Source organism: Myotis brandtii, unplaced genomic scaffold (assembly GCF_000412655.1).
Source record: "Myotis brandtii unplaced genomic scaffold, ASM41265v1 scaffold911, whole genome shotgun sequence".
Classification (NCBI taxonomy): Eukaryota; Metazoa; Chordata; class Mammalia; order Chiroptera; family Vespertilionidae; genus Myotis; species Myotis brandtii.
Window position 1 is genome coordinate 480,757 of NW_005371751.1, and position 10,873 is coordinate 491,629.

General features: G+C 52.0%; 1 protein-coding gene across 1 annotated transcript; it reads left to right on the top strand.

Moving 5' to 3' along the window:
* Positions 1–2,029: 2,029 nt before the first annotated feature.
* Positions 2,030–7,086, top strand: MYC (v-myc avian myelocytomatosis viral oncogene homolog). Its single transcript, XM_005885505.2, has 3 exons — positions 2,030–2,605; positions 4,154–4,922; positions 6,002–7,086. The coding sequence occupies exons 2-3, from the start codon at positions 4,166–4,168 to the stop codon at positions 6,562–6,564; spliced, it is 1,320 nt and encodes a 439-aa protein (XP_005885567.1). The 5' UTR covers positions 2,030–2,605; positions 4,154–4,165; the 3' UTR covers positions 6,565–7,086.
* Positions 7,087–10,873: the final 3,787 nt, after the last annotated feature.

Sequence of the window (10,873 nt, forward strand, 5' to 3'; positions counted from 1 at the left end):
AGTAGAGGGCACACTTACTTTAACTTTCGCAAACCCAAGCGCCAGGGCAGCCCGGAGTTGGGGGGAGGGAGGGGGGCGGGGGAAATACTTTGCAGCAAAACCGTGACCAGGGATTGGTGGCTCCCCGCGTTTGCGGCAAAGGCCTGGAGGCTGGAGCAGTTTGCAATCCTCAAAGCTGAATGGTGCTGCGCGCCTGATTTGGAGGAAGTTACTACTCACTTAACAATCGAACGCTGAGCTGCAAACTCAATGGCTAATAATTTACCTTGAATACAAACACACCGTACGCGCGACCCCCCCCCCCCGAATTTTTTTTTTCTGTTTTGGAACGGAAAGGGGGTGGGGTGTGGTGAGAGGTGGAAAAGTTTACTTAAAATGCCTTTGGAGGAAGGACCAGGGACGGGAAGATGATGGCCTTTGTGTTTAATGCCCTAGGACAGTGGTCGGCAAACTCATTAGTCAACAGAGCCAAATATCAACAGTACAACGATTGAAATTTCTTTTGAGAGCCAAATTTTTTAAACTTAAACTATATAGGTAGGTACATTGTTATTAACTTAATTAGGGTACTCCTAAGGCTTAGGAAGAGCCACACTCAAGGGGCCAAAGAGCCGCATGTGGCTCGCGAGCCGCAGTTTGCTGACCACGGCCCTAGGATAGTGCCAAATCCCAAATTGCGAGCGAATGTGCATTAAATATTAAATACAGATCCATTCAGGCAGAGGACAAATCATATGTCGTGTTGGGCAGCATTCTGGGTCGACGTGTACATGAAATTTATACATACGAACTTTCACCATGGCATGCAGAACAAAAATATAGGGTCACTGAAGTAGGAAATTACTCCTGCCTGAAATTCGGCCAATTTTCAATTGGCTCACGCCCCTCTCCCCCCTCCCAGGGAAGTGATACTTGGCTCCTCTCCTTTGATCAGAACCAATGCATTATTTCGTGCATGATCATGATTCCAATAATAAAGGGAAAAGAAGACTCGGAAAGGAAGTTAAACGTCCGGTTGGTCCAAGGAGGAAAGGGTTAACGGTTTCCCTCACTGGGGTCTCTTCTGATACTCCAGGCAAGGTCTGCGAGCTCGCCTCTCCCCACCCCCCCTTCTGGGGGGTCCGGTCTCGCGGCTCTGGCCACCCCTCCCCAATATTCTCCCGTCTGGCGCCTTTGACTTCCCCCAAACCTGGGAGCCCCGGACTGGTGCTAACCTGAGCCACGGGCGCCAATGGGATTTTCCTGAAACCTGGCTGCGGAATTGGAACTCCGAGGGGCACGGGGTGCGGTGCGAGTACAAGGGGGTTCATTCTGGCGGAAGGCACCCAATAGAGATAGCTCTCCACACAGAAAGCATAACACCCCCCAACAAATGCAATGGGCATTTATTCATAGCGCGCTCTCCAAGCAGACGTGGCAGTGCGCTGCGGAGTTATTTTAATCCCGGGCATCGTTTTCCTCCCTCTACCCTTTATCGCTTGGCCCCATCAACACTAATACCTCGCACACACTCTGCGCGCGCCCACAAACACCCTTTCTTTCCTCCCCTCTTCATAGGACTTATTCCAAGGGCTGCCCTTTCCCCAGCCTTAGGGAAGCGCCCGGCCGCCCGGGACGTGCCTGTCGTGGCCGTGGGCACACGGTGTGTTCTCAGCGTCGAGAGCTCAGCTGTTCCGCCTGCGATGATTTCAGCTCGCAGGACGGGTGAGCGGCCTGTCAAACTGTCAAGCAGAGCGCGGCGCCGGAGGAGCCGCAGAGAAAGGCACCGGGTTTGAACGCCGGCGAGAGAAAATGGAAGGCGCGCTCAGTTAATTCATGCAAAGACCTAACTCTATTTACATCCGATCCCTCCGCGCACCAGAGTGCTGGGCTGCAAGGCTGAGTCTCCTCCCCTGCCCTCCTTCTGCACAATCGCCCCTCCCGGATTCCCAAAGCCGGGGGAGAGGAAGAGAAAAAAGATCCTCGCTCGCGAATCCCCGCCCACCGGCCCTTTATAGGCAAGGGTCTGCCCCACCGAGAACCCCCGGGCTGCGCTTCTTGCGGCTGCCGCAGCCTCCGCGGTTCACGGGTCCCGGCCGCCGCCTTCCTCCTTCCCCTGCCCCCTCGGCAAGGGCAGGGCCATTCGAGGCTTGGCGGGAAAAAGGACCGAGGGAGGGGTCGAAGTAACCCCGATTATAAAAGCCGGCTTATCGGACTCGCTGTAGTAATTCCAGCGAGAGGCAGAGGGAGCGAGCGGGCGGACCAGCCAGAGTGAACCTAGCGAGCCGGGCGAGCAGAGGCGCGCTCCGGGCGCTCAGGGCTGAGATCCGGAGTGAAAGCGGGGCTTCACCTCCGGCCCAGCCTCCTCCTTCTCCCCACCCTGCCCGCCGACCTCTGCCAGAGATCCGCCACCCTCGCCGCATCCACAAAAACTTTGCCCATTGCAGCGGGCGGGCACTTTCCCCTGGAACTTACAACACCCGAGCGAGAGAGAACGCGGCTCTCCAGGAGCGGAGATCTATTTGGGAAGACACTTCTCCGGGCCGCTGCCTACGACCCGCTCCTCCGAAAGGCGCTCCTTGCCCGGTGTTGGAACCTGGATTTCCTTCGGAGAGTGGGAAACCCGGTAAGCCCCCGGATCTATTTGTGTTTTAATGTATTTTTCTACCGCTTTATTGATGTGATGAGTCCAATACCCGAGTTGGGGTGTCCTCTCTCCCATCCCGGTCTTATTGACACTTCTCGGAGTAGTTGTGGGAGGTCGGGGTGGGGTGAGGACCGAAGCAGAACTGGATGGGGTACAGTGAGTTGTCAAGATGGGAGGATGGAAAGCAGAGGGAAAACGGGTGTGCGTTTTTTGTGTGTGTGTTTTTTTTAAAGCCTTTGGAGATTTTTGCCAATGGATATTGACGCAGAGCCCAGCGGGCTGAACATTCCTGCTTTATTGCATTAATTGCTTTGGTTTTGGGGGTGTGTGGGGGGAAGCTATGCTTCGTGGTGAGCAGAAAGCCCTTTGCATCTCGAGCTCCTTGGAGTAAGGATTACTGTCCTTATGTGTGATCGAGAGAGCGCCGCAGCTGCTGACTTTTCCGAAAGGGCATTTAAATTTCAGCCTTTTTTTTTTTTTTTTTTTACTGCATTTCTGACAGCCGGGAGACACTGCGGCGCGTCCCGCCCGCCGATTCCCCCGGCGTTTCCAATTCGTCCCCTGCTCCTTCTCATAAGTTGGCATTTTGGCTTCTAAAAAGAATAATAAGATTAAATATCCTGGCGTACCAGGGTGTTCGGACGTGGTGTTAGGGAGGCGCAGGAGGCGGAGAGGGAAGGCTGGGGCAGGGATGTGTCCGATTCTCCTGCATTCATTGACTTAGGAAAACCAGGGCAAACCTCCGCACCCAGCCTTGGCTCCCCGGCCGCCCCGGGGTCCCCGCGCCCCCGAGATACGGAGGGACTGCCAGGAGCCGGGCTTTTTCCGAACAGCTGCTACCCTAGGCGGCCGAAGGGAAGGGCGCCCCCGCTCCGGGCGCAGAATCGCAGCAGGGTCTCTGGCGCAGTTGCGCTGCCGTATTGGGCGTTGAAGGGAGGCGCCTCTGTTATTCTCTAATGCAACCCTTTTATTTATGGGGGGGTCCGGGGGGTGTTAAAGCCCGCGGCGGAGCTCGCCGCACCAGCCGGCGAGGGAAAAGAAGAAAAGCTGGCAAAGAAGGGAGGGAGGGCGCGCTGGGGGTGGGGATGGCGGAGGAGGAGAGGGAGGCAGGGAGGAAAAAAACAGCGCCGCTCGCCTTCTCCTCCAGGTGCGGCAAAACTTTTCGGTTTGGCGGATGGCGTTCCCCGCCGCCGCCTCCCCTGGCCTCTTCCCGAGGCCAAAGCCCATTTCCATCTCTCTCCAGCCGCGGGGCTGAATCCCAGGCTTTGCGCTCCGGCTCCTGGGGAACAAAAGTCCCGCTGGCGCTCCGCAGCTGGCTCGCCAAATATGTGTCCGAGATAGGGGGTCTCCCCGAGGGGGCGAAAGGGGGTGCCTGGGCCCCCCGCCCCGGCAGCCACTGGCCCATTTGGGGGGGATAGCGCTGGAAGGGGAGTGGTTCATGATTGGGGCGCGCGCTGCGCCGGGGTGAGGCACCAGCCTAGACGCCCCCTTAACTCAAGATCGCCCCCCTTTGTGTGCCCCCTGTAGCAGGCTGCCGCGATGCCCCTCAACGTCAGCTTCGCCAACAGGAACTATGACCTCGACTACGACTCGATGCAGCCCTATTTCTTCTGCGACGAGGAAGAGAACTTCTACCACCAGCAGCAGCAGAGCGAGCTGCAGCCGCCGGCGCCCAGCGAGGATATCTGGAAGAAATTCGAGCTGCTGCCCACCCCGCCCCTGTCGCCCAGCCGCCGCTCCGGACTCTGCTCGCCCTCCTACGTCGCGTTCGCGTCCTTCTCCCCCCGGGACGTGGACGATGGCGGCGGCGGCAGCTTCTCCACCGCCGACCAGTTGGAGATGGTGACCGAGCTGCTGGGAGGCGACATGGTGAACCAGAGCTTCATCTGCGACCCGGACGACGAGACCTTCATCAAAAACATCATCATCCAGGACTGTATGTGGAGCGGCTTCTCGGCCGCCGCCAAGCTCGTCTCCGAGAAGCTGGCCTCCTACCAGGCTGCGCGCAAAGACGGCGGCAGCCGGAGCCCCGCCCGAGGGCAGGGCGCCTGCTCCACCTCCAGCCTGTACCTGCAGGACCTGAGCGCCGCCGCCTCCGAGTGCATCGACCCCTCCGTGGTCTTCCCCTACCCGCTCAACGACAGCAGCTCGCCCAAGCCCTGCGCCTCCCCCGACTCCCCCGCCTTCTCCCAGTCCTCGGACTCTCTGCTCTCCTCCACCGACTCCTCCCCACGGGCCAGCCCCGAGCCCCTGGCACTCCACGAGGAGACACCACCCACCACCAGCAGCGACTCTGGTAAGTGGGAGCCCGGCCTGCCTGACAAAGGGGGCGTCTGGCTATCTTTCTCCTTCTCGTTGGCGGCTCAGGCAGCTGGCTGCTTCAGCTGACGCCGTCCCTTCTCTTTTCTTCTATTCGGGAAAGAAATGGCAGGTCTGGAAGCATCTGGGAGCTCCATCATTCCCCAAACACTGGGCTTTCCTGTTCCCTCCCATCCCTTCCCCTAAGACCGCCCTAGTGGCCAGCCCCTCCTTTCCCTCCCACCCCTCAGGAATTTCATTGGGATTTTAAATCTTCCTGGTTTATCTTGCAACTCAATCCACTCCCTCTTACCTTTCTTAAGCATTTTAATTGCCCTAGGGGGAAGGGGGAAGTGTGAATGAGATTAAGAGGATTGATGTCTTTGAGAGGGAAAGAATTGCCTCCCTCTTCCTTTCTGAGAAGTGTTGGAATTTAATGGACTGCAGATCTAGGAAGAGGGGCTGTGGGCAGGGCGGGCAGGCGGTCTCCCTCCCTCCCACCTGGGACTGCGAAGGAGTGAAAGTGCCTCAGGGCGAATGAGCTGAGACCTTGGGATCTTTTCAGCCTCTTTTTTGAACATTTAAAAGCAGCTCCTTTCCCCAAATTGAACTTTCTTCCTTCCCCCATCCCCTAGGGCTTTTGGCAAAGCTGCAAGATTTTTTTTTTTTCTTTTCGCACTTCCAGTAAAATAGGGAGTTGCTAAATTCATAGCAAGAGATTTGCAGCTCTCCTTTGCAACATGGGTTCTTGGTAAAGTCCCTTAAAAATAGGAGGTGCTTGGGAATGTGCTTTGCTCTGGGTGTGTCCAAAGCCTCATTAAGTCTTAGGTAAGAATTGGCACCTATGTGGGATCCTGGTAAATGGTAATTTTCTTACCTGTGCCATAAACCCAGCTGTCATTCTGCCTTTGTGGGAGGCAGAGCAGGGATGATCGGCTAGTTTGTTCTCTGGGGATAACTTTGGTCCTTCCTCATATAATAATGCCTTATATTTCCATAGCGTTCATTGAACGTAGCCGTTGGTTAAGGAAGACAGTGTTGTCGCTAACCAGGTGATTTCTATTTCCTTTCTGACAGAGGAAGAACAAGAGGATGAGGAAGAAATTGATGTCGTTTCTGTGGAAAAGAGGCAGCCCTCCGCCAGAAGATCAGAAGCAGGGTCACCCTCTTCCGGAAGTCACAGCAAACCGCCTCACAGCCCGCTGGTCCTTAAGAGATGCCATGTGTCCACCCATCAGCACAATTACGCGGCGCCCCCCGTCACCAGGAAGGACTATCCCCCAGCCAAGCGGGCTAAGTTGGACAGTGGCCGCGTCCTGAAACAGATCAGCAACAACCGCAAATGTGCCAGCCCCAGGTCCTCGGACACGGAGGAGAACGACAAGAGGCGGACACACAACGTCCTGGAGCGCCAGCGGAGGAATGAGCTGAAACGCAGCTTCTTTGCCCTGCGCGACCAGATCCCCGAGTTGGAAAACAACGAAAAGGCCCCCAAGGTCGTTATCCTTAAAAAAGCCACCGCCTACATCCTGGCCATCCAAGGGGAGGAGCACAAGCTCCTTTCGGAAAAGGACTTCTTGCGGAAACGACGGGAACAGTTGAAACACAAACTCGAACAGCTACGGAACTCTTGTGCATAAAACTTGACCTAGGGGCGGGAGGAACTGGAATCCCTCGTGGCTTCCCCCCTGTGACGGAGGGAAAGTACGGGAGAAGTTTCCTCCTGGCATCGCCGCAGAGTTCATTAGACACGAACTTGTTGCAACTGCATGGTCAAGTGCAAACCGCACAACCGTGGCCGGGTCTTCAGACTGACAGATTCAGCCATCATGTAAACTGCCTCATCTGAACTTTGGGCATAAAATAACATTTTTTATGCTTGCCATCCTTCTCTCCCCCCCCCCCCCTTAACAAATTTGTATTTAAAAGAATTTTTTTTTTAATCTCAATTGGGTTTACCCAATTTTGCTGTGTAAATATAGCCAGTAAGTGTAAATAGCTTTAATAAGACCTTTATAGCAATTATACAAAATCTGAATGTATTATAACACATAATTTTTTTTTATTTAAATACATGTTTCTTTTTAAAGTTGATTTTTTTTTTATTGTTTTTAGAAAAAATAAAACGCCTGGCAAATATAATTGAGCCAGATCTTAAAGTTTGTGAGTGTTTTGTTTCTTGTTTTCTTCCTTCTCTTGTTCATCAATGACCACTGAACAGAGTTTGGCCCTTAAGGGAGAGACCTTACAAAGATGGGAAAAGACATTATTCAGGAAAGGACTAGGGCTTTGTTAAATGGGTCTGGGGCCTTAAGGCAGTGGTTCTCAACCTTCCTAATGCCGCGACCCTTTAATACAGTTCCTCATGTTGTGGTGACCCCCAATTTCATTGTTACAAATTGAACATAATTAAAGCATAGTGATTAATCACAAAAACAATATGCTATCTAATAATAGACAAACATGGTAATTGACCATACCTTTGCTACGCCTCCCATTGGCTAATCAGCGAGATAGGCAAATTAACTGCCAACAAAGATGGCGGTTAATTTGCATACGTAGGCGCGAAGCAGCAGAGTGAAGACTGAAGGCGGCTCCAGCCGGAGCGAAGGCCTGGGTCCCGGGTGCCGGAGAAAAACCCGTGCAGGCAGCCAGGGGGAGGAAAGGCCTATTGCAAGAATCTTTTCGTGCAACAGGCCTCCAGTGTAATTATAAAACATATATGACACATATAAAACACGATGGTCTTAGGTGACCCCTGTGAAAGGGTCGTTCGACCCCCAAAGGGGTCGTGACCCACAGGTTGAGAACCGCTGCCTTAAGGTCTTTAACTTACCAGGGTTATGAGATGCTTCCTGAGATGGGTGATAAGGGCCAGAGTTGATACTTGAAAGAAAGGGCAGTAAGCTGGTGAGCCAGTGATCGGGTTAGGGGCCAAGGGGTGCTAGAGAGACGAAAGATAACGGTAAGTATGCAAGGGGTGAGGTAAGGACTGGGGGTTGGGAGGAAGATCAGGAAGAAACCCTATTAACTTTGATTAACCCATGCCATTCCCCTGTTCCATTCAAACCCAGTGGAAGGGGGAAGAGGATAGAAACCAAATTTTGCTGCTTGCCTACTACTACCAGGTGCCAGGCCCTCTACATGGGTTATCTCAAGCCCCAGAGGAGCTCTGGGAGGCATGTTATTAACCTTCATTTTACAAGCATGGAAATAATAGAAGCGCAGGGAGGCTAAGTAACTTCTCTGTGGCCACACAGGCAAAAAAAAAAAAGGCAGCATCCAAGTCCCTTTCAACACTTCACTGGCACCTTAGCTCATCCTAAAGTGCTGAGATCAAAAATGCTTGTAGCCCTGGCTGGTTTGGCTCAGTCCTCAGGGTCGACCTGTGGACTGAAGGGTTCCAGGTTCAATTCCGGTCAAGGGCACATGCCTGGGTTGTGGGCTCAATCCCCAGTCGGGGGCGTGCAGGAGGCAGCCCATCAATGATTCTCTCTCATCATTGATGTTTCTATCTCCCTTCCCCTTTCTCTCTCAAATCAATACAAATAAATAAATCCTTCTAAAGAAATGCTTGTGGTTGGCAGCCAGGTGGACTATTAAGTAATAACTAAACTTAACTACTTGTGTGCCAGGCATTCTCCTAATCATTTTCCTCATACAACTCCACAGCAACTCTGTGAGGGGAAACTGAGGCACGGGAAGACACCCAGCCCCCCCCCCCCAAAAAATCTGTGTTGCAAAGTTGCACCAATAATGAAGAGTAGAGCTGCCAGGATTCAAACCCAGACGGTCCACTCAAACTCTCCAAGAGGCCAGAAGGAATACATGGGCCACACATGAGAACAGGAGTCACCAATCGAATGGATTCTGTCTTCAATTTCAACATGCAGACCCTGTCAGACATCAGCTCCCCATTTTTTTGTTTGTTTTATTTTGCTGTCCATTGTTTAATTTTCCCTTCAGCGTGGAGAAGTCCAGAACTCAGTCCCTCCTAACGTAGGCATTTGTTAAGTGAGATTCACCAGTTGCCTCGGGGAAGCTGCCAGTGTAGCATTGCTACTGTTCAGGTCATAAAATAAAATATAATTACTCTTTGTCGTGTGAGTCATTATTTTGGAAACGATAGACTCCCAACCTCTTTCACACATGGATAATCATGACACATGCTCATCACTGGAACATGAAAAGACACTTCTGACTGTAGATATTATTAATTATAAGCCTTTGAATACCCACAGCCCAAACCAGAAACTTGAATGTTGGCCACATACCAGTAGGTAAATGGGAGCTACTATCACCGTTCTAATTATCTCATTGTCTTGGCCTCAGAGGAATCTTCAGATTCCTGTCCTCTTTTGGGATTTTAATCCACCACCACCCATTAATCAATAGCTAATTACCTTCTTTGGCTCTGACCCCTACAATAATTTAATCCAGCCCTTAATGTCTTTTTCTTGATCTTTTATTTCAGGTTCTCACTGCTGCAAGCTGTCACACCCCGTGTCCTCAATTCAAAAGGAGATAGAATCCACAGAAGCTGAGTAGTTCAAAGGTCACAATACGGTGGGGGGCGACCTTACATGGTTCACTCTGCCCCTTTGTGGCTGGACAGTGGCCCTGGAGTGACTCACTTGGGCACCCAGGTGAGTTGAGGGAGAAGGTGTGAGTATGAATCACTAAATCCGGGCAAGCCCAGGGACCAGCAGAGATTGCTCCTCAGTAGGAAAACACTCTCCCTTCCAAAGGGCCTGGAAACAAGTTCAGGGATGCAGAGCTGGGCTGCGGGGGCGGGAGGGGAGCTATGGCTCACATCCTAGGGTTAGGAAGTCGGAACGGTCTTTATGGCTGATCTTGACCCTGACACAAACTGGCTTATCTAGAGAGTCCCCAAGAGTCTATGCCATTGTGGGATCTATTTTATAGATTAAACAAATGATCAAGAATTGGTGATGGAAGGGAGGAGCTTGCAATGTGGTTGGAATGCACCAGAAGGAATAAGCTAATGCTGACTATGGCTTTTACCCAGGACACTGTGCAGGAATTAATGACCATCCCATGGGATTCCCAGCGTGGTTTTGTTTAGGGATGAAATGTGTAAAGAGGAAGGAAGTGGGTTTTTTGTTGTTGTTGTTAATCCTCACCCAAGGATATTTTCCCATTGATTTTTAGAGAGTGGAAGGGAGAGGTAGAGAGGGAGAGGGAGAGGGAGAGGGAGAGAGAGAGAGAGAGAGACATGGATGTGAGAGAGAGACACATCAGTTTGTTGCTTCCCTTAACTCACCTTGACCAGGGCCAAGGATCGAGTCTGCAACCCAGGTACATGCCCTTGACAGGAATCAAACCCAGGACCCTTCAGTCCGCAGGCCAATGCTCTATCCACTGAGCCAAACCAGTTAGAACAGAAGTGTTATTTTGTGCTTCCATTTGGAAGCAATGAAGGAGATCCAGATTAATCAAATTTTTAAATGAACAAAGTTTCCACAATTTGGGTCTAATACTTTGGCCTCACAGCTGGGATATGTAAGTAGAGTTACACATCACTGCTGGTCTTTAAGACAAATTGGCACAGAGCTTGGGAAAGAGGACAAAAAAAACGTTGTGTTTGGGGGTTTTCTGTGGTTTGTTTGCAATAGCCGATGACTGGCTCAGTCTAGGATAATTTTTTAGTGCACCCACTAAGGACTCTCGAAGCATTTCTTCCCAACAATAAATAACCCTCAGGCTAGAAAATGCTGACGGGTGTCCCCCAACGCTACCTACAAACGCACGGGTAGCTTTACAAAAGGCTCCCCCTTTAAGGTTATGGACCATGACAGGCCTATTTCAAAGGAGAAGGGTAGAAACAGGCTCACAGAAGGAGAACAGGGAGCCATTGAAAAATATAAAACTAAAAAGACTACCACCCACCACGAAAGCTGAGGCAGGAATCTTTCTCTATTCTAGACC

Coding starts and splice junctions, on each gene's coding strand:
- MYC (XM_005885505.2), top strand. CDS start 4,166: ATGCCCCTCAACGTCAGCTTCGCCAACAGGAACTATGACCTCGACTAC. Junction 4,923..6,001: donor CACCACCAGCAGCGACTCTG/GTAAGTGGGAGC, acceptor CCTTTCTGACAG/AGGAAGAACAAGAGGATGAG.